The sequence below is a fragment of the Leptonotus elevatus genome, chromosome 10, assembly GCF_054856555.1.
Source record: "Leptonotus elevatus isolate MCC_2025b chromosome 10, RoL_Lele_1.0, whole genome shotgun sequence".
NCBI lineage: Eukaryota > Metazoa > Chordata > Actinopteri > Syngnathiformes > Syngnathidae > Leptonotus > Leptonotus elevatus.
Window position 1 is genome coordinate 12311124 of NC_141248.1, and position 24934 is coordinate 12336057.

Genomic DNA, 24934 nt, shown 5'->3' on the forward strand with positions numbered 1-24934 from the left:
GAGTGATAACCTTGCCAGTTTCTCCGCGTGGTTCCTCCGCAGAAGCTTGAATCGTTTCTTTGAGGCTACACTGTCCAAGCTCGCTTGTCAAAACACAAATAACACTTTACCTCCTCATGCCATAGTGCAAAATTTATTGTTGGTCAGGTAGAGTGCCCCCCCCCCCCCCCCCTCCAAAAAAAAAAAAGGTTTTCATACACCTTTTTTTTCTTTTAATATATACATATATCATTTATATATAATAATGTCAGAAGGCTCTTCCTTTATCCAACAGCATAGTGCTTTCGTTTACAACAAATGGATATCTCTGCTAGGACGTCCAGGAGACAAAGACACACTTTGAGCATACTAATCTCTACTGTATTCAAGCACTAACAATAGCAATTCTTCACGATAAGAATGAGCTGGGAAGGTGGGGAGATGAGGGGGGTGTTCAAAATGCAGTTTTCTCAATGGCGGTTAGTGGCATGATCTACATTGTCTTTTGTCAGCTATTAGTGTTTCGGAGTTGTGTCCCTTTTGATTTGATAGAAGCTTGCTAATGGTCAACGACTCAAACTAGTTGTCTGAGCTTAAGGACATTTTTGTTTATTTACATCAGGTCAGGTTTTTCGCCCAGTTTCCTGATGTACAGTTTAAGCTACAAATTATTCATAGCTTAGCCAAATGTTGCTTTAAAGTGCAATGTTATTAATTGAACGGTTAGCATTTAGCTCAGATAACAGCAAGGGTACAAATAATTTAACATAAACTAAGAATGTCTATAATATAAATTACAATTATTCTTTTGCTAATGCCTTGTGTTATTTGCAGCTAAACAATACCCGTTCCTCAAATACAAATTCCCTTAAACCCAAGACTTGATCAGCATATGAATCATTTGGGACTTAACTGTACATCTGAAGTAGCTGCTTTAGCAGAACTTGCCATACTTTGCACTCACGCTGTTCCTTTTTGGAGTTTTTACAAGACTCCAAATAAAACACATCAAAGCAGCAGTGAAAAGGGTTTGTAGATAAGCGAGAATGTCACACTAAGGTGTTATAGATTAAGTGTTTGGTTTTGGATCTCCTCAAAATCTCTAGACATCTGTAAACAACATTGAACCGGATTTCTAGGAGTTAACTGTGGATTCCGGTTGAAGTGTCCCCCCCCCCTTTTTTTTTTTTTTGTAGATTACTCAGGAGGACGAGTGTGAACTAACATGTCTTGAAATTTGGGACTGAAAATGCTTGAGTCTCCTGTCATCTCCATCCACTAACATGGACATTTCACAAAGATGGCATTCAAAACACAACAACAGAAATCAAACATTTGTTTGTCTCATTCTCTGAAGCCGCACCACACGTTCACGTAATGCCATTTCCATCACTACGCCCCTTTTTTGATTCCTATTTCACACAGAACTTTCTACAAGTTAGAATCGTTTGAATTTCAGGAAATGGAACCCCTTGTGTTTTTTTTCTTCTTTTTTTCAATCTGGTGCCAAGGAATGGGTTGTGGTGCCAGGGGAGAGCTCCATTCGCATTTAGGGTGGTTTGATGGAATGGTGAACGTGCACAAGCGTGTGTCATCCCCGCAGCCTAAGAGCAGCCACATCGATCCACCACCATCCCAGGAATCTTGCCGTGGATAATCTGCTGCTTATCGTTGAAGTAGAGCATGTTAATGGGCGACATCTTGGTAGGGGTGCAGCAGGGCCCCGCCGAGCCGCGGGGGTTGGCGTGCTGCACCAGGTGAGTGTGCGGGTACTTCTGCATGAACATGTACTCGCACTGGCCCGAGCAATAGTTGGCTTTGTAGCGCTTGGGCGCGATGATCCAGTCCCAGCCGAAGGCCTCGAAGTCCACCGTCAGAGGGTAGCGACAGCAACGGGATTCGGTGGAGTGCTCGTCGCAGTCCAGGCCCAGGTTCCTTCGAGAGCGTTTGGTCGTCTCCAGAACCTTCACTTCCAGGAACGGCTGCTGGAAACATGGGGACGAGTGAGAGAAAGAGGTGGTTATAAAGGGGGTGGCGGACGGGTGGAAAAGTGGACCAACTGATGATGAATGGTCATTGCATGATGCAAAGAAAAGTAGCACTATTAAAAGGACACCAAGTTATGTTACATCCGGTGCTGGGCACTTACTTTATAAAAGTATTTAGTTATGATGACTCATTACTTGCTCAAAAAAGTAATTGAATTACTTGATAATAAAAGTAACTCATTACCAGGCAAAGTAACTATTTTCACTACTTTAATATACATTTTTTATTGGAATTAATCGCACGACTGCAGTAGTTAACTCACGATTAATTGCAGATTTTTATATCTGGTCTAAATGTACAATAAAATGTATAGTAAAATGTGTTTTTCTACGTTTCATACTCTTGTTAACATAAAAGTAGAAAAACTGTTAATCTAAAAGAAATTAGGCTCCATCTTTTAGTTATTGATACAGTAATTTCATAATAATTTATAAAATTTTGTGAAAATTATAAAGATGTACTGTACTGTGTTGAGGTAATTTTCTGCCACTAGATGGCATAATTGCATTTATAAGACATTGGTGACAGCATTTTTCTTTTCATATTAAGACCTATCAATTCTTTAACATGAAGTAACTTGTGAAATTCTGCAAATTTTTAAAATTGTAAAAACCGCGCAGTGCATTTTTCTTTTCATATTAAGAGCTATCTAATCTTTATTACTAACTAACTTGTGAAATTCTGCACATTTTTTAATTTGTAAAATACAACTTGACCCCAGTCTCCACAAATATATGCATTTTTATCAAATTTATTACTGCAAAATTTTGACATGAACGTGTCTACTGCGTTGTGACAGGAATTCCCCCAGTACAGACTTTCCAAGAAAGGGGCAGTCATTAATCACTCATTTTAAAAAATGTGTGGCGTTAAAGGAACTTTAAATTAACTCAAAATGAATGCTGTAATTTTGACACCATTATATATATATATATATATATATATATATATATATATATATATATATATATATATATATATATATATATATATAAATATATATATATACATGATATATATATATATATATATATATATATCATTTATTATTTTTATATTATTATATTTTTATTTTTGATAATTCAATTATGTCCAGGCTAGGTTTTCATTGATTTTTTGTGAATATCTGTATCACACAAATGTCTCACTCCATGATGACAAATATCATATATGTTCTACAATTGTCAATTACTAGAGCAATCAGAAAAAGAAAAATAATGATTAAAAAAAATGGTGATTTGTGGCACATATGTAACCTAAATTCCAATGAGTTGTTCCATGAAGTTGTTTGAAATTATTCTATTGTTTTCAGTTCCTAGCATTTCTATTGGATGAAACTCTTATATGTCAGTATGTGCATGTGGATGTTTTTGTTCAATCCGATTTCAGCTTCTCTCTATTGCCTTCAGGGACCTCTGGATTTTTTTGTTTTTTGATTAGTCAGAGCAAAAGTTAAATTTAAAACACATCTGCACACATAAGTACATTTCATAATCAGCATCTCTGGATGATGTATTTTATTTAAATGTACTGTATTTTGTTTTTGTTATGTCATTAAATGTTGATTTTTTTTTTTTTAATGTTGCTTCTGCCATTATGCAATTTAAGGTTGGGGCTTTCTTTTTTCTTTTGTTTTTGGGGGGGTTTTACTGTTAGGGGAAGGGAGGCGGCATTTTAAACAGGCCATACTGATGGGTCTATGTGCCACATACACACAGTGTCATGTATTAAAATTCTGCCTCCACCATTTAAAACACTTTGATCTTTATAGGTAATGAAAGCCAGACCCAGAATGGTCCAGTACTACATGGGGCAAGGTATATACAGTCGCACACCAGTATGAGCCAGCTAGCAGTTAATTTCTGAAAGACAAGAAATGGTGTGTGTCAAGTGTATTATAATTCTTGATCCATTTTAACCGTTTAATTTTGTGGTATTGATATTTGGAGGTTCATGTAAACAGCCTGCAGTTCAACTTTTTAGCATGTTGTTTGCATGCGGATGAGACAAATAACTGTTTTCAATCTTTACATGTAGCTAAACACACAGCACATAAATTATGGTAACATAACCTAACATAAATGACATTTTTCTCCAGTAGACCATTTGTGATTCAATATGCATTAAAGAACTACTGGTGTTCAGTGTGAGCTGTATTAACTCCGGTGGAAAGAAAAAGTCTACACACCCTGTTCAAATTTGTGATGAAAATGAGACCAAGATAAACCATTTCACAACTTTTACCATTAACCATTAATGTGATCTATCATCTGTTCAACTCATATTATTTAATAATAATAATAATAATAATAATAATAATAATAATAATAATTCGAGGGGGTAAATAAAAATAAATGTTTATTTTTATTTCCTCTCTCAAACTGTTATTTTTTTATTTCAATTCAGTTATACTGGGCACAGGTCACAATAATAGTGGAAAGTAAATAATAGGTTGATTTCTGAGTCCATTTTTGTATACTGTACTATATTTTATTTTCTAAATTAGCCTTCCTGGATTTTATCCTGGCTAGCAACCAGTTCAGGGTGTACCCCACCTGGCTGCGATAGGCTCCAGCACCCCCGCTACCCTTGTGAGGAATAAGCACTTAAGAAGATGGATGGATGGATGGATGGATGGATATATTTCATCCAATAGTATGGTCCAGAGTGTGCTTTATGGAGTACAAAATTACATCAAATGTGTCAACAGTGATTTTTCTCTCTCTCCAAAAGAACCATTTGGCTTCATGTATAGATGCATTTGTAATCATTTGTGACTGAACACGGGCAGCAGAATCCTGCCTGAATTTTGAAATTTTATTACAACACAGCTATCGACATCCAGCCATCTGTCCATCCGTCTTCTAACCTTTATCCTGTTCAGGGTCACGTGGAGCTGGAGCCTATCTGAGCTAATTTCTGAAAAAAGGCAGACTCAACCCTGAACAGGGCCCACCCGCTATAAACATTTTGTCTCCAATGTACAATAACTACTAAGTGGACACTTCATTAGGTACAGCTTATTATTTCTGACATGTATGCCCTAATAAGATATAATGATATATGTTCTCACCACATATCTAATTTGACTGATTATTTGGGAATAAAATACTTCAAGCGCTCCACTAAATTGAGTGAATTTTCTGAAAAGCCCGTCCCTCAGTGATCCCAGCTGGACTACAATAAAGTTGACGTGACGCATGAAGAAGAAGATATAAACTGAAAGGCCAATGGGGTGAAACCAATTTTGGTCTTTAGGGTCCTTGTTGTTGAAATAAAAGCCCCGGAGGACGATGGAAACGTTTTCGCTTTGCTTATTTGATCTTGCCTTGGTTTTGGGTCTTTTGCTTTTTTTTACTTCGAGAATAATAACGGACACTGCTGTGTACTCCAAGGACAGCGCTCTATTGGCCAAGACACCAGAGATGATCTCTGATATGTGACCTAAACAAGCACTAGGCCGATTCTTTACTGTGAAAACCAAGTCCACTCTCATTCGACTACAGATTTTAAATTCAAGCAACTACTTTTATTGACTGTATCTTTTAACTAGTCTCTTCTGATTCCTATTAATTGCAGCCCTTATTCAGCATAACAACGGTTCACCTGTTCAATGCAAATGTAACCCTCAGCCTTTATATAAGATTCTACATCTGTTTTAACAGATTTTTCTGGCCACTTGGGGGCAGTAAGAACAAGTTACATGATTGTAACTTGTACACATACTCATATACAGTACAAGAAGACTGCAACGACTTATCATTTTAGCACAATTATTGATTGATTGATTTTTTTTATGTACTTTTTGATTTTCTGCAACATTAGTGGTAGTGGTGTGTTTGACATGAATATTTATGAGGTTGGATTATACTCAACAAAATTTTTTGGTATCATTTACATTTACAGAATATTTTTTATATTTATAAATAAATTTTAATAACTACGGTTCTACTTCCTATCATATTTGGACTGATGTTAACAAATATGGTTCCTTGCTCTATAAAGTTGACATATGCATTATGATCACAATGTATTTATACATTTCCGAGGGTACTGAAAGATTTATGTTTTTTTGTGTGTGTTTTTTTACAATGAAAATATCTGACATCATCTATGTTTGCACTGACGTTACATTGTCCTGCTTTTTTGTACTAAATTTTGACTTGAGCATGGCATAAATGTATGGAGGACCCAAACTACCAAAATTTAAAATAAATGAATAAATAAATAAAGTTAAAGTTTAAGTACCACTGATTGTCACACCCAAATAAATTAATACAAATGAAAGTAAAAATTGATATAAAAAATAGAAAAATATAATTCAAAAATGAAATACAAAAATAAATAGAATATATTATATATATATATATATATATATATATATATATATATATATATATATATATATATATATATATATATATATATCCATAAATAAATAAATAAAAGTAAAAAAATAAATAAAAATAATTCTAAAAACAAATAAATTAAACATAAATACAAAAATAAATATTCTATTTATATATTTATTTTTGCATTTATTTCCACTTTTATTTTTGTATTAATTTGTATATTTTTAATCTCGTTTTTTATTTTGTATTTATTTATTTTTACTTTTTTTTATTTATGGCTATACATATATTTTGTTTTTATTTCTATTTCTATTTATGTTTTTGTATTACATTTTTGAGTTATATTTTCATATCCGTATTTATTTATTCATTCATTCATGTATTTTTTTTTATTTGGGCAGTTTTGGTCCTCCATATAAATGTGTTTGAAGAGAATTCCTTGTCCTTGGGACAGGTCTGAGGGTCCTTACCAGCCCCTCCTCCCCGGGTCGCAGCGAGGTAACGGCCAGGTCATTGCCGCTCTCGTCAAAGGCGTTGATGTCGATTCCCCAGTTGGTGTGGGGCTGTTTGAACCAGTTCTGCAACACGTGCTTGAAGTCAATACTTTGCCAGTGTCCCACCCTGGAGTTGAGCTCGATCTTGAGCGAACGGATGCGGATGTGGCGGCTGCCCTGCTCCGTCACGGGCTTGAGCCGCAGGATCTGCAGGTAGACGGTGGAGGTCTGCTGCAGCGGCCGCAGGTACACCCACAGCTGGGCCTTCAGAACCTTGGTGAACATGAGTTTGGGGCTGAACTTGAAGAAGCAGCAGCTCGGTTTCCCGTTCACCTGCACCAGGGGCTCCGCTGTGAGAGAGAGCACGCAGTCGTTTAATATACAAAAAATACTCAGTATACAATAAGTGTAAATTTCTACTTTGGCTGTGGATGCCTGGACGCCACTGGCAATACCATTTTCATAACTTTTATAAACTGATAAAAACATAAAATGGTGTCACTTTTATGAGCTTACACAATGCTGAGCAGAAGAGGAGGGGGGGCAGAGGTTAAATGTCACGTGTTGTTAACTAGTGTTGGCTTGACTGGTATCAAACCGTGTTAAAAGTCTACACACCCCTGTTAAAATGCCAGGTTTTTATAGAAAAATGAGATGAAAATGAAACATTTCCACTATTAATTTGAACTTTAACTTGCACAGTTCAATTGAATTTTAAAAGATCTTTCCAAGAGTCGAAATAATAATAAACCACTAAGATAATGTGGGTTCACACCCTTTTAAGAATGTGTTCAGAATCAACCAATCACATTCAGACTTGTGTTAAATGGGAGTCAACAAATCCCTGTCACCATTTAAAGTGCCTCAGAATAACCCCAAATAAAGTTTAGATGTTCTAGTGGGCTTTTGATGACATTTTTGCAGTCACATCACATCGATTTTGAAATCATTCAATCTGGACATAATCTCTATTTGCTTGCGGTTAGTTCATCATAATATATATACTGTGCTTCTTGTGCCTGAATTTGTTTATACTCTATATAGTATGTATTCTTATTATAAATGTACATATGAATGATATGTAATATTGATGGTTGTGGGGTTGCTATAGGCTTGGTGTGAGTGTGTTTGTGTATATGTGTGTTTGTGTTTAAAATATTTTTGTCTTATGTTGTGGCTTAATTTTTGATCATTATTTCACATATTATTATTACTTGTTTGCGTTGGTAGGATTTCCTCAAAAATTACACAATGCATCTCAAAGGCATATCAGTTAAAGCAGGGGTGGCTCTTTAGTCCCTCTCCAGTGGCTCCCTGTGGATCTCTAGAATTTTTTTTTGTAATAATTAATATATTTTTTACATATTTATCTTTTTTCAGATAAAACATTATTTACATGAATTAATGATTAAATAAATAAAAAGAATATTATATATATATATATATAATAATGAAATAATAAAAAAATGTCAGTTCAAAAGGAAGGTAGAAGAAAACATTTTAATAATTGCCTAAAAATGTTCAAAAAGGGAACGGGAAAAGCAGAAAATTACCATAAAATGCCCATGAAATTGACAAAAATGTCAGGGATAAAAATAAATAAATCATGCTTTATTTAAAAAAACTGCTACTTTTGAATTTAAATCACCGGTATTGTGACTTGGTGACACCCTTAGCAACAAAGGTAGTGCTGTCAGTGCAATATGCATTGTGAAGTAGTTGTCAGGTGCATACCCCCCCCCCCCCCCCCCTCACTACATTCAGATGTGCACTAAACAAATGCAAAAACAGGTCACATCATACTGTATATCACTTTCCCATAAAATAGACTTTTTTCCGTGAGAAAATCAAACGTGACATCATGAATAACTCTAACACATAATAAGCAATTATGCAGTCGTCATGTCATGATATCGCCTGGTATGCATCTGCTGTGATGATAACCTTGTCCTGTTCAAATTGGGTGCATTTAGGAGTTGTTAAAAAATTATTCATGTATTATTCAAAAGTGTTACATTATTCAGCTAATATATTTATTTGTCATTTCAGATTGACATCTCAGCAGCCACGCAAGTGTTTTTACTTTCAGGTATTTAAAAAAAAAAAAGATGTGGTTAGCTCCATCACGTCATTTTTTTATTTGACAAGTGGTTGCTGCAGCTACAAAAGCAAAGTGGATAATTTAAATATGGACAAAAAACATGCTTATGTGCAAAATACATGCTCTTAACTTATAGCCTATTTCATTTTTTATAATTCATTTTTTACTGCATGTACAAAAGATCCACTAAGGTTTTGAAGCAAACAATAAAATAACCACAAACTATTTTATTTTCCAGTACAAAGGACTCACAAACTGCGCAACAGCAAACCACCCTTAGGTAAAAGAACTTAAACTGTATTTTTTTTTCTCTCACAAAAATCGACTTACTCAAACTTTTAATATTATGGAGATAGTATGTTTGTCCATCTTATCATTCCAAATCTCATATATATATATATATATATATATATATATATATATATATATATATATATATATATATATATATATATATATATATATATATACATATACATACATATATATATTCACTACTTAGGCTTTCTCATTGTACTGCATTTAGGGCAGTACAAGACACAGTGTAAGCACAACTAAGACATGTTTGCCATCTAGCGGTGAATGATGATATTACAACTTAAAACTACACTCAACCGCTGCATATTCGTAGTTCAGCACCTGTGGATTCGCATATTCGCAGATTCCTAACGTTTTCCAGTGTTTTTGAAGATTTTTTTTTATTTGTGAATTTTTTTTCAGAGTTTTTTCCCCCCTTTTTTCAATCCTTGACCTAATAGCATAATTGCCCAAGTCACATTTACATATTTCCAGAACTGAGAAAAAAAATTGCTTTTTTAGCAAGCACATTACACAAGCCAAAAATGTCACCATTCTTTTTTTTACGCAACAAAATCCTTCTTCAAAATGAAGAAGCATTATTTTGTTTCACTGCTGCTATCCGCCGCAGTGACATCCCAACTCCACACGAGTTGTTTTTAAAACAAAAGTGTGACAGTAACAGCACTGTGACTTCTTACACTTGCCAGTCTCAGTGTGTTCACACACCAACAGTTGTGTCAACACCACCACCACATCACCCCCAACCCCCCCTTCCGCATCATAGCTTGCATTTCATCAATGGCAAGTCTTGGACAATGCATGTCAGGACCGGAGTACAGAAGCTGCAGATGCATTTGCAACAAATTCATCGCATTGATTGAAGAACTTTCGATTTTACATGTTAAAATGACTCGGCGGACTCTCACTGGCGCTCACATTTTAGTTGCCCACGCAAGGCTATGCGAACAGTCTACCATTTCGTCCCCATCAATTGAGTCGGGTTACAATTGTGATTATATGAGCGCTGCAAAAACAAACTCATTTGCATATTAAAACAAGAATCAGTGACGGTGGCCAGTGGCCAGATGGTAACCTTAGATTCCCCTGGGTCAGTCATAATGAAATGGTCTCTACTCCTACATTACAACTAGCAAAATTACACCCCCCCCCCCCCTTCCCCTTCTCTAGCAGCTCAGCCAAGTAGCAAATCTTCTTTGGCGTGAGATTGAGGTCCATGTCAAAGAACATGCGGTGTCAGCTGAAATAGGCAGATTTATTCCTGTCATGATCCTCTCATGTTTTCGGCAATTGGCACCACATGTCAAATGTGCACAGCGGTTCATTTACATAGACCTCCATCTGATATAATGACATCCATCCATTGCATTCATACATTCATTTCCATGTAAAGTGTTCATTTATTAAGGCAAATTTATTCCGCATCCATCAGGCATAATCGTGCGCTAACAATAGAATATTTTATCCGTCCGTTTGGGCTCGGGCATATTTGACACTAATACAAGTCGTAAGTGAATAAAGTGTCACATACTGTCATCCTTTCGGCGATGGACTGTTGTCAGATAAAGGGAAGATAAAATGCGCACGGACTTGTCAATCATTGCTCAATCGGAGGTTGCTCGGGCAACCTGCAAATGCTTCCTGGGTCAAAAGGTTATTTGGCACCTCAGCCTAGTTAAGAAATGGGATCAGGGGTCAAAACCGTCAGCCTCTTTACATCTCAGGGGTGCTGGGGAGGGGTGACACCTAATAGCCAGATTGAGTTTGAAGGTCAAGGTCGAGCCTACGGCAATGCTAATACGTCTTTCTTCGCAACGCCGAAACATTGCAAATCGGCGGCGCACAACTAAGCCCGACACGTTTCTTCTCGTTGTGATTAAGGTGGAGACCAAACGTACGGGGCTGTCATCGCCCTTTATTTTTTTTACGCTCAACGCGAGTCACAATTAAATTATGGCCACGCATTGAGGGACATGAACTCACCGAGGTAGAGATGAGTCCATTAGAAGAGTCCAGGCCGCCGTTGAATAAGGGCCAAGCCGAGGGACGGACGTAATCCTTCAGCCTGTATGTCCCAGCTGAGTCATTAGCGCGTGTAAATAATACAGTGTCTCACGCTGGACAAACAATATGTTCCTTTTCGGTGGCTTGCTGAGGTCACGGTAATTAACGTGTTTGCTCATCGGCACGGAACTGCGAGTGAATGATTCCGAGGTGTACTCTGGGTTAACTTGACGATGACTAGTTGTTGTTTTGGATCGACGAAGGGGGCAATTGTTTGCGTTTGTTGACTTCATGGAGAGAAAGAGAGAGAGAAAAAGAAAACAAGGTGCCAAACACTGCAAAGATGTCATTGCTGTTGCTTGAGTTCTTCTCGAGGAGTAATCTGAGAAGTCAATTAGTTACGACCTTTATTAAACACACATGCTCGACATATGAGCAATGTCACGTCAAACAATGACTTCATTGATGAATTCAATTTGTGCCTTTATAGATCCTGTAAGAGCTCGAGGAGGAGGAGGAAGAGGAGGAGGAGGAGGAGGAGGAGGAATGCCTCCAGCTTTATTACACAGCACATTTTGGTGGAGTGTTTCACTTGGGGAAAGCCGGTGCTTGTAAAGCACAGAAAACCAGTGGGAGGCCAAAGGCATTAAAGCCTTGCTTCTGATGCCATCGCAAATTGAGCTCATCTGTGTTTCATTTCCCAACTAGAATTCTAGACGTTTTACTTTCATTTAAAACCGAGTAATGGTATTTTGTACATCAAACCAACCAATAGGGGCTTTTATAAAGCACTTTTTTTTTTAAAGCTGAAACTTGTTATTGTAAATTCTTTTAGTGTATGAAAATGCTAATATTTGAAAACAGGTCTTGTAGCAACAACATTATGGTCGAACTATGAAAAAGTAGGGCTGGTTTTAGTGTTTAAAGGGGAAGTCAACCCCCCCCCCCCCCAATTTTTTTTTGACAACAATATGTTTTATGCTGCCCCACTCGTCTAAATACAATATTCTGATTAATATTGTGTTAGTGGAATATGAGTTAAGCAGCAAAATCCAGTAGGTTTTTATCAGTATCAGAAAGCGGCCATTTTGCCACTTGCTGGTCACTGCCTGAGCCCTGAGCGACTGTGATGTCATCTTCAGTCGACAGAAAGTGGCAAAATGGCCGCCCCTGAGATGGATTAAAAACGGCTGGATTTTGCTTCATAACTCATATTCCATGAACGTAATTTGAATCACAATGCCATGTTTAGACTAGTGAGGTCACATATAACATATTATTGTCAAGAAATGTTGAAGGTTGACTTCACCTTTAATGTATAAGGTGTGCCAGAATTGGTGTCCCCAAAAATATATTTCAAACACCAAATTATAAATTGACAATATCTCGTGGTTGCTATGATTTAAAACAAAGGATATGCCTGTCTCTGGTTTGAAAGCGCAGAGTGCTACCAGTGAGCTACATTTCTAAGCCGCTAACACAGCTCAGTATTTGAATGCTCAGGAAGGGAAGTATGTAAAAAAATATATAAAAAAATAAAAACAACTTTTTGATAGATAACAATAACCCCCCCCCCCCCCCCACACACACACACACACACACCTCTTGTGCTCGACTGGGGAGCAGTCCGCAGTCTACCAGCCATGCTAACAACACGGTGCAAATGGTACAATTAGAATAAAGTATTTAATAAACACCGCTTCACAACGATAATGCCACTTATAACCCGGTGTTCCTTATGTATGAAAATGTTTTAAAATAGACCCATCCGTTGATATTGCGCCTAATTTTGGTGTTCCTATTTGTCCATAAAATACAATGTCATTCAAATTAGATCTTGACACTTTCAACATTCTAGCATTAATTTTGTGCACCAACTGCCAACTCATATTAGCATATTAGCATTCCTATTCAGGACTCCCGAATAGCACCACTGTTGTCATTTTTGCTAGTCTCTTTATTGGAATTTTTTTTTCTAAATGGGTCGGGAAAAGTGACTAAATATAGCAAAAACATCGCAAGCCGTAGCTGCTGCAAGCTAACTCACTTGTACCAACGTCCACACGTGTGTACATAAAATAAAAGAACACCCTTCAAAATGAAAATACCACATATTTATGTTTTGTTTTGACTTCATGGCCTCCGTGAGGGCCAGTCCCTCTCCAGATGTGGCCCTCCAGGCTGTACTTTGCCCAGATCTGCTATAAAGGGTATTAAGGAGTTGGCATGCCATGTTTCTTTACAAAGAGACATTGCCAACTACTGGCCTGGCATGCATATTACAACATTTCCAGTTAGAATTCCTTGTATTAAACCTTTTCAAAAATACTTTTAAAAAAAACACACACACACACATTGTCCAACATCATTCTCGTGTAGAGCCCCTAAAACTAGCGCACTCCTGTCATTTTACATAAGGCTACAACGTCAAGAAAAGTATTAACAGATGCTGCGTTTTTTCCAAAGGAAATAGCCTTGTTTGCCTTTCCTGGCCATGTTTCATTACAACAGCAGCTTATTTCCCTGTGGTATAATTGCAAAATATGCAGCGCATGAATTTTACTGCCGAAGCGCAGCAGGCCTGCAGGTAAGCCTATCAAGCATCTGCCTGACTCCCTGGGTACATGTGACGCACGGTTAGCTCACAGCCTTCTTCTATACGTGCAAGTACCGGTAGACGTATAGAATATAAGGGTTTATTCAGCTAGCTGTCCAATCTAGTGTGAGACACAGGGCGTTTTAAAAGCCTTAAATAACCACATGGAGTTGCGCTAGAGTTGAACTAGTAAACTGTTAAAAACATAGCTACGGGGTGCAGTTAATACTATAGAAATGGTTACAGGGCTAGCTTTAAAGTTTGGATTGTATTTCATATTTTTATGGCATTATCCCCCTTTTAAGGCTGCCCTATGGCAACTTCTGGAACTTCACTTCAATTACTTATACAGTGGTACCTCGGGGTTTGAACATAATTCGTTCCTGCGAAGTGTTCAAAGTCCGAATTGTTCAACCTCTGAAACATTTTTTCTTATAGGAAATAATGTAAATGCAATTAATCCGTTCCCAAGCTCCAAAAACAGAAAATTCCTATTTTAATTTAGATTTATGTTTTTTTACATTTACAATTAGAATAAGTGTGAAGTTAGACCCCCTCATTCAGAAGCCCTCCCTTGGGACAACGGCGTACAGTATTTAAACAATACAAAGTGCCTTACCTTTTTTTTAGTGGTGTGATGGCATCAGTGGATGAAAAATGCTATGTCTTTTATAAAAATAAAAATAAAAAAAATGCTATGTTAATGCTTGCTTTAGTTCAGTGCTGAGTTTGTGTATTTCACATCGGGCATATTGTTAGACTACTAAGGAATCCTTGCGTGCGTTGTTTAACGTCAGGCACGTTGTTGAACAGCTAAGGGGGGTCCTCGTGCCTGTATTTACAGAAGTAGTGACGGTAGTTACAACGCCGCGAAAATCTCCTTCCTAATTCCACTGTGGTCCGTAGCACTGTACATTTTTCTTTGCTGCCACTGGCACTGTTGTCTTTTTTTTGAGCCCATGGCGAAGAAAATTGTTGTGGAAAAATCCATATGCACTCGTGAGTATGGACCCCCGGTAGTATTCACGATTTGACTGGAAATGAGCAGCGCATCGTCTCAACTACCGCAACGTGAGCATTCGGCATCGCTCGGCTCAGCTTGCTTTGCTTGCGTGTTCGAACTCCAAGAATGAGTTCAAACTCCCGAGGCATTTTTTACTCCGATTTTTTGGTTGAAGTCCAATTTGACGTTCAAACTCCGAGGTTCCACTGTATTATTCCAGCCATTCACTTGTTAATCAGAACTCATGAAGGCAGCTGTAAATATATACATTACGCCTTCCAGGTGAAACTACACCACAAAATGGTCATCTATTGTTAATGTCCAAATGGACAGCACATCATTGGTATAAATCTAGATAGGACTTTCATTTGCATATATATATCTATATTTTCTTTCCTTAATGGGAAATGCAAATGTGGCATTTTGTGGCGAGTGTGTGTTTGGCAGCCGTCATGTTGAATAAATGTGACTCTAGGGTATCCCCGCGCACCTCGGCATATTAATCATCGTGACACGTTCACGACCCTTCTAATAAGACAGGGGCCATGGTGTACCCCCCCACTCCAAAACATCCCATCCCACCACAGCCCCACTCCCTCTTTGTCTCTCGGCCAGTCCCAAGGGACGGGGAGAAGGTGGTGGGGGTAGGCCGAGCTTGAGCCGCGGAGTGGAGGTTGCGGCGGGGGGCGGGGGGGGGATGCGTGTGGTGGGAGTGTGAAGTTAGACCCCCTCATTCAGAAGCCCTCCCTTGGGACAACGGCAGGCACAAGACTCCTATTAGGACTGAGCACAGTAGCCCCCCAGGAGCAACAAAAGACACCTCCTAATGCTCCCTGTTCTAGCTGAGTGCACACAAACACACAGAGAACAACACAAACAACACATGAACACACAACATTACACTATAGCTGATTACAAACTGAGCCAAAGCACTAGTTTTAGCTAAGTTTTTAAGCCTGTTTGAGATGTGCTTTCATTTTAAGGCACCGGGGCATCTCCGGCACGACTTCAGGGGGGATGGAGGGATGAATTTTTTTGGGGGGGTGGGTGGGGGGGATGAAGAGTGCAGTGAACTGAAATAAGGTGGCCAGCTGGACAGCAGAAAGCACACTATACTCTCGCCGCCTGTGTTTGGGTGTGAGGCGTTAATGTCAGGTCACTGCTCTGTTTCCCAAACTTTTTATATGTACGTACCACAGAAGCCCCATTTACAGTAAGGAAGGACAAATGCTGTTCTTTTTTTTGTTGGTCCAATTTTGCATGCTTTGTAAGTGCACGGGCTCACCAAATTACATGACGTGAATACAAATCAGGATTTGAGGTTTTGGGGAATTCATGTCTGTTCCTGGGAGTATTGCAAAATGACTACTTTCAAAGAAGATTCATAACTTGTGAGCTTTCTAATCACATTGGAAATTTGGGACATGGACTGTTGTGCCGAAAATTCATTTGTCACTTTGTTGACTAATGTCCTGATAAAAGATATTATGAAAAAAATCATGACAACTCAAAATTTTGCCAAGGCATGAAAGTTTTGGGGCCTAACTGTATATGGGTCATTTTCATATCACTGCCGTCGGGCTGAAATCTTGTACCTCCAAAATGATCAGGAGACGCTAAAAATGCCATATTTGTTCAGCAGTGAACAATGCATAATCAAATAGAGTAAGCCATTTCCAACTGGACTGACCATTTGTATAAAAAATATATATCTAAAAACTACCAAATTGTGACTTGAATCATCTTCATCAGTTTTCATTCAAAAGGTATTCTTTGTTTCTATTAAAAAAATAATAATCTTCTAAAGCAAGATGTCAAACTCAAGGCCCGGGGGCCAGATGCATCCCGTCACATCATTTTATATGGCCCAAAAAAGCAATGTTGACTTTTTGTTAGATTTTTTATTACACTTTTTACAGCAACTTGAATAATACTTAAACAAACTATTTTCCTTGTGTTTATATAACAATGCGATGAGACAATTGAACATTTACAGTATTTGTTTCCACTGTCATAACGGCCCTGAGGGAAGCCATAACTACAAAGTGGCCCGCAACAAAGATTAGTCTGATACCCCTAGTAATATTTTTCACACTTATAGTGCCCCCAAAAAATCTTTACCATTATGTGTCCTAAATTCCATGTTTGTTCATGGTACTTACATTTATTTTTATTTTCATTGAAAACTAATGAAAATGCATCTTAGTGTCTTCAGAGTTCTTTTACAAATAGTCTTATATCATTCAGATTGCAGATACATTTGCATTGGCCTGCCATAAAATTAGTTTTAGTTGTAATTTTTTTTTAACTTTAATGAAGGCTGTTTGAGCCTCTGAGACATTACCACACATAAGACAAAAGTGGGATAAAAAATAATAATAACCAAATTGCATGACAATGACCCATATACTTCATACACATCATGTTAAGTTACTTTACAAATCATTTTTCAATGTTTTACTCACTACCACTTGTGCAATACTACAAAAAAAAAAATAACACTGCAAGGGCTGCTACAGGCACATAGTAAAGAAAATAAATCATAATTCAATATACCATTTCATATTTGTAAATTGGTATGGGTGAAATTAAACGAGGTTTTAATTTGTTTGATGCTGTCTCTATTTGGTTCTTTTGTAGTGAATTCTTCGCTGTGATTATTTTTTTTAAAAATGGAAACACATTTACATCCATATGCATGACCTTGCCATTGTACGCCATTGTAATAAATTTCATAATAAAAAAAAAAACAGCTGGTGGACATGTGCACTGACAACTCGAGTTTAAAGTGAATTGTAAACCTTTTTATGCCTTATTGAATTTTCTGTCTCTACTATTGGTTGAAGATATCGATACAGCACACAGGCATTCCCTTTACAAGCTTTATTAAAGTGTACTTTACATTTTACAAGCTCAACTCCCTAAAGCATAATTGGGCCATGCATCTCTATAACGTTGATAATGGAGCTCGCGGGGTGATGCGGCGATAAATACAGCAAAAGGCTTGCTCCCCTTTGCTGCTGAAATGGAGCTAATTAAATTTTCATGGTATAAAAATGAGTTAATGTGCCGTTAATTGTGCTTCCTTCCAACACATTTGCACCCTCCCCTCGCAGGATCCAACATTATGCCCACACTGCATTTCGCCCGCTTAAACGCCTCTTAGTTTTAATGGATTCTACCATAAACTGATGTCTTGCCTATACGACCACACAGAGGCTGAACGCATCCATCAACAATAATCCCTCAATGATCTTCTCACTCACAACCCCACCCCCCCTCCCCCTCCCCCAAGCCGTGTCCCTACACAGGGCTTAATTACTGCTCCGAAGTAATTATTTCCTTTATTAGTGAAACGAAACATCTGTTTCGAGTCTTTTTAAGTGTACCTATAAAACCCTTCCATGATTTCTGTCCCTTTAGGATAGAGCTGGGCTGCTTGCTGCTCCCCGCGGGCTCACTGCCTTCATTCCTCCACCCCCTTTCGTACGCACAGCATGAGTCAAGATGCACCTAACTCCATTGCACACTCCCCAAAATCTTTCACAGAGGAGTTGAAGAGCACGAGCCAGTGAAGCTTGTCTACGTTCCTTCTCAGCGACACGAAAATGTACTTGTGAATATTTCCTAATTATTATTAAAAGGAAAGTCAACCGTAAACATTTATTGACAATACTATGTTATATGTGACCTCAGTAGTCTAAACATCCTGATTAATATTGTATTTGTGGAATATGAGTTATGAAGCAAAATGCAGCCGTTTTTATCCATCTCTGGGGGCGGCCATTTTGCCACTTGCCATCGAATGAACATGACATCACAGTTGCTCCGGGCTCAGATAACGACCAATCACAGCTCACCTGTTTTCTGAAGCTGAGCTGTGATTAGTTGTTACCTGAGACCCGAGTAACTGTGTTGTTATTTAACCTATTATTTGAATTTTTACTCAACAATTTGCTCTAGAAAAATGTTCTATGCACCCCCACTTGTCTAAACACGACATTCTGATTAATATTGTGTTTGTGGAATATGAATTAAGCAGCAAAATCCAGCTGTTTTGATACATGACAGGGGGCGGCCATTTTGCCACTTGCTGTCCTCTGAAAATGACATCACAGTTGCTCAGGACTCAGGTAACGGCCAACCAGGGCTGACCTGTTTTCTGAGTTTGGTCATGTGACCCTCATAAGCTGAGCCATGATTGGTCGTTGCCTGAATCCTGAGCAACTGTGATATCATTTTCAGTTGACAGCAAGTGGCAAAATGGCCGCCCCCTGTGATGGATAAAAAGCAGGTGGATTTTGCTACTTAATTCTTATTCCACAAATATAAGATTAATCAGAATACTGTCTTTAGACTAGTAAGGGCTGAATAGAACATTATTGTAAAGAAATTGTTTGGGCTGACTTCCCGTTGTAATATTTTGGTAAAATAAGACTTAAATGCCAAAACAATTTTGCAAATAGATCAGGAGAAAGCGGCATATAGAGAGACTGGTTCAGAGGAGCGTGGGAATAGAGGAAAGAGGGTGGAGGGAGCGAGATTCCAGAGGTCCTGGGGAAATTTTGTCCTTGTATTAATAGACTTTGGTCCCTTTGAAATTTTATTAGCCATAAAGTTGACAGTATGTTGTGCAATTTCAACAGTCCAGCAGACCATTCTTGACTTTTTACTTCTTTTTAAACAAACCGGTCGTGCCCCGGTGGCCAAACAATTCAACAGCAATCTTCCCCTTGCCGTCCCGCCATTGATGGCGGCCACAACACAAGGCGAACAAGTGTCATCGTCAAACTGAGACCTCCGTGGAATAAATAAATCTATAAAAACCTCACATAGTCACCGACTTGCTGCAAATAGCGACCGGAGAGTTGAAGACACAGAGTCCGGCTTCTTCTGCTCTGTCCTTTTAGCGCTCTCCCTCTTAATTTTTATGGTTCCTGCACCTTCAGGAAATGACCCTTTTATAGGGTCAACACTATAAAAGACTTGTTTTTTTTGTGGGAGTGGTTGGTGGATGTGTGTGTGTGGTGGGGGATAAGTGTTCAAGTTACTACCGGTTCGTCTTTGCTGCCAAAGAAAGAGACCTGATGAGGTTAATAGTCTCCACTTCAATATATCACATAGCTGTGAACTCTGTGACCCTTTTTGTCAATAGGAGAACTTTTCTCTTGAGTGTGTGTGCGACTGTGTGCGTTGGTGCGCGCGCGTGTGCTCTAGCGTCCATGTGTGTTGACACCAGTTGTTAATGTATTTCTATGTATTTTATGTACAGATGCTTGCACCTGTAGTGGGCTACATAAGTGCTGCCTCTAATTTGACATGCTGGGCATGTGGATATACAATTACTTGACGATGGGAAAGTGCAAAAATCCAAAACAATGTCACGTTCAATATAAATGTCTTTTCTCTTGTACACTGTCCAATTTAATCATTTTCGGATCCGCTGGAGATTCACAAATTGGTAGCTCTGAGCTGGATTCCCGAGTATAAGAAACACTCTCAAATGTTTTAGAAACTCCAAAAATGATAGGACAGAATTTGTACAGCAACTGAAATATTTTCCACAAATGTGATGCACCAGTTACAAAACTTTTTATTTGGCTCTATGTGCTCTCCTAGTCCACTTCTCTCCCTAGACACTCTAAAAACAGTTGGTTTAAAAATTACTCAGGTCAAAAAAAGGACTGATCCTCTACTTGGGTCAATTTAACCCAACTTTGAGTCAAGAAATGGGTCTTTTAGTGTAAAACAACTCATAAATATTGGTCAGATCCTTTACTTGGATCAAAAAATATGGGTCATTTTGTATAAAAAAAAACAGAATGTTGGGTCAAATTGACCCATAAAGTCCATTTTTTATCCATAATTGGGTTACTTTTGACCCAACTGTTTATTTAGAGCGTAACGTCAAGGTTTGACGATGTTATACATTTTCCAGGATCGTTGACGTTCAGGTGTGTTAAAAAGAAAGTTTGCAAAAGTACAGTCAGATCCATAAATATTGTGATATTGACATAATTCTAATCTTTGTTCTTCTAAACACCACCACAATGGATTTGAAATGAAACAAACAAGATGGCTGCCAATGCAATTGCCTCTCTTTTATGCGTCGATGATGTGACTGCTGACAAGAGGCTTTCGGGTAATATTTTCTGCCCATATTCAGCCAAATGCTTCAGAACTCATTAAATGGCGCTTCACAGTGCGGATGGACAATGATATCGCGAAAGCAACCAAAGAATTAGAAATAGTGGAAATATCCTGAAATGGCCACATCAATCACCTGACCTGAATCCGATTGAACACGCATCCACAAGAACAAGTAGGAACTGAAGAACGTTGCAGTAAAGGCCTAGCAAAGCATTACCAAGGATGAAATGCAGCATCTGGTGATGGAAACACAGTACCATTAATAGTGCAACTTTTTCAATGTGTCAATTGCTAGTCCACAATGTAAATAACAATCTAATGGTGTCAAATCCCAACTTCCCCTCAAGCAAAATCCCCTCGATGCCAACTGACATAATTAACCTCAAAACATAATCATTACTAATAAAGACCTGCACAACCCCTTTGAACTGCTCTACCCGTCATTGGTTAGTCATGAAATAAAAACCAGCGTTACCTCCAGAACATACTGTATGGAGGTGGATGTTTTAGTACATTAAGTGTCGTACCATGATATAAATAGCTGTACTTTTCCATGAAATTTCATAGTAATTAGCCACTCCAAAGCATGGACCCTGTAAACCCCCACTGCGGCACCCACACGTACCTTGAGTGAATACTAAGAAGCAACTCTGGCACAGGTCCAGTTCAGTATGTACCGTGTGAACCCACACGGCCATCAAAGGCAAGCGAGCATGACCGTGAAAGGGTGATTGGGTTTGACGTGCGCGTGGAACAGTATACTGTTTGAAGTCCTTCTTCTATCACAGAAAGACAGAAAAGGAAGGCACTTCTAATCCCGTGGGTCCCCCGCTAAGGCGCCACAGGCGGAGAAAAAAGATGCACTCCTCTCAACTGTTCCACGGGTACCATGGGGGGGGGGGGGGGTAGAGGAGGTAAAGGGGGGCAGGTGGTACGAGGATGATGAAAACTGCAGCTGACATGAAACAGAAGTGCTGAAACATGACAGATAGAGCAGAGACATCACACTCGCGCGCAAATAATTGCATTGTGCACATCTACTGAAAAGTGAAGAAAAGGGTTCAAGAAAAAACGAATTTGTTGCCTCAACATAAGGGCCACAGTCTTTGATCACATGACATTTTGCTTGTCTTTCTGTCGAGTTGATGCTGGAGTTTGTTTCCTTCTTATTATTGTTTATGCACAGAATTTTGCTTGCTAACTGTTGTGTTTAATTATGCTCATAAATCGATTTGCCTTGACTTGATTGTGTTAGCAAAATACTGTATTACACAAAGTACAACTCTTTATAAGGAACCACCATCTTCTCTCAATCATTGGAGAAAGGTGATTATGATCATGAAAAGTTTAACCTGAAAGTAATTAAATTAATTATTTGAATGTAATGATTACGATTGCACTCTCACCGAGTGCGAACGGAATGCACGGTGCCTGCATGGAGGTCAGGTTAGTGAATCACTACACTTGATTTATTCAGTTTTTAATAATTGCTAATACACTGGAGGCCTCTATTTTCATGCCTGGTGCAAGTTGCAGTGTAAATCTGCGCAGGGGTGGGCTAGACTAAGTTTTAGTATTTTTTTGCCAGTGCAGTGGAGTACATTTAGGATGAGCTGATTTTAAAATATATCTGAATATAATAATAATAATAATAATAATAATAACAATAATTGATTTCTGCAACAATTCAGAGTGTTCAATTCACGATGTTGTCAAATTTAAAAAGGAAATATAATGACATTCACTACATGTCCGCAGAGCTCACAATCTGCCTGCACCTCAATCAAATTCACCAAAATCGCGTTACACTACCTGTGCGAACATTTAGACATGGCTCCAGCAGGTGTAAAGTATAGCCTACTTTCAGCCACCAAATTGTCAGCGATTGGTATGCCGGAAGGCCATGGCACAGAGGGATACATCAAATTCTCAAACAAGCACATTGATGCTTGCATTGACATGAATATCAGGATACGGCAATTTTTACGATCGAGCACAGCTGCACTATAAACAAATATAGAGCCTTATACCCCATTCTTTGAACCAAATTCTTCTTTTCTTTCGGCCCAACCTTAATCACTGGTCAGGTACTTAGACTGAAATGGCAAAACGTATCTCTTCTTGCAGAACACATTCATCCACCCATTATCTGAAAGTCAGTCACTAAATACATTTCACCCCGCTATACACCTATGCTGCAAAATTGTAAACGCAGGTGGGTAAATGTGGACAAATCCCTCACAGCCATGAGACTTCAACACACGTTTCTAATGATGTGATCAGACCAATTGGGCAGGATGAAATCCATTTTAGAGCGCATACATGGCATGTGCGCTACCACCTATAATAGGATAGAAACATACAGAGAAGCGGAGGAGTTCGTATGACACAGGGTGAGCAAGGACGAGGACGGAAAAGGAAGAGGCCGAGGATGACCAAGAACAATCATCACTGATGAAATGTGAAACATTTTTGTGCACCATGTCTTTGACAATGACAGACGCAGGTGACTGAAATATTTTCTGTGCTGGGGATGATGTCCTCTGGCTTGACCCTTACAAAGACAAAATGTTGGAGAATCGCAGTGACTTTGCCTATGCAGTAAAAATTTTTTTTTTTTTTTTTTTTTAATGAAAGCACTGATTGTAGATGAAACTTTGGCTATGATAGTTTTTTGCTAAATGCATGTACGATAAACATTTTCTGTGAATTACATGCTCAAGATACTGTGTCCTGAATTATTCTAGTGTCTAACGAATGCTCGACCTTGAATATGAAACTTTCTGTGCGTATGATCTGAACACATTGTTCGGTTTTGAACACAGGAAAACTATTTTTGATGTGATAGTCCGACTATGAAAGAAAGTAAGCGGTTCTGTGAATATAGTTGACATTTTTGGATTTGGATTTAGGGTTTTGAGAAAATTGGTGGAGACTTCACGAAATGTGATTTAGCCAAACTAAAAACAAATTTGATAAAATTTAATTAGATTTTTTTTTAATGACTAAACTACCTAAATAATTTATTAGGGTTGTGAGTTCGAATTTTAAAGGACTTTGACAAGAGCACTGTGAAGGAGAGAGATTGAGAAAGAGAGGGGCGAGACAGAGAGAGAGAGAGAGAGAGAGAGAGAGAGAGATGGAACAAGAAAAATAAGGATAGAAAGAACAGAGAAAGGAAGACAGAGATAGAGAAAGCGATAGACACAGAGAGAGGATGGAGAGAGACTGAGATGGAGGAAGAGAGCAAGTGATACAAATAGACAGTGAGAAGGAGTGAATATAGATGAGATAAGAGGTTGGATGGATGGATGGATGGATGGATGGATAGATAGATAGATAGATAGATAGATAGATAGATAGATAGATAGATAGATAGATAGATAGATAGATAGATAGATAGATAGATAGATAGATAGATAGATAGATAGATAGATAGATAGATAGATAGATAGATAGATAGATAGATAGATAGTAAATTTAAAGTATGAGAAAATGCAGTATAACAGACATTTGGAGCACATGAGGCACACATGGGCCATCTTTGTTCAGCGGCTTGTTCGAGCTGATTATTTGGGGCGTGTTTTATCCGCCTTGTGCAGAATATATTACGTGTGTAAATGTTGTTGAACCCCACGATCCTGCAGGAAAAGGTCACACACTCCCCTCGACCCCGAATGCTTCTCCGTCTTTGTGTACCCGTGGTGGAAAGAACGAGCTGTGCCTATAAACTTCGCATTTAAAAAGGCAAGTGCGGCCGAGGGGGGGCCCGATGCACGAGGGGAACAATGGCAGCTTTTTGGACACACTTTTTCTCACTGCGATGAACAGCAGGGAGACCGGTAGAGGCTCCTATAAAAGAGCGATAGAGCACAGCTGCCAGGGTTC

At 38.4% G+C, this 24934-nt stretch overlaps 1 protein-coding gene across 4 annotated transcripts in view; it reads right to left on the reverse strand.

Moving 5' to 3' along the window:
* Positions 1-215: 215 nt before the first annotated feature.
* LOC147167097 (growth/differentiation factor 11-like) overlaps positions 216-24934 on the reverse strand; it is a 28360-nt gene continuing 3641 nt past the window's right edge. For 3 of the 4 annotated variants that reach the window (XM_086086682.1, XM_086086681.1, XM_086086679.1), the window contains 2 exons: positions 6851-7224; positions 216-1964 (listed from right to left, as the gene is read on the reverse strand). In XM_086086682.1, coding sequence (XP_085942808.1) covers positions 1584-1964; positions 6851-7224 — 755 coding nt within the window. In that variant the 3' untranslated portion in view covers positions 216-1583. The remainder of the gene's footprint in view (positions 1965-6850; positions 7225-24934) is intronic. The other variant, XM_086086680.1, reaches the window with a different exon arrangement.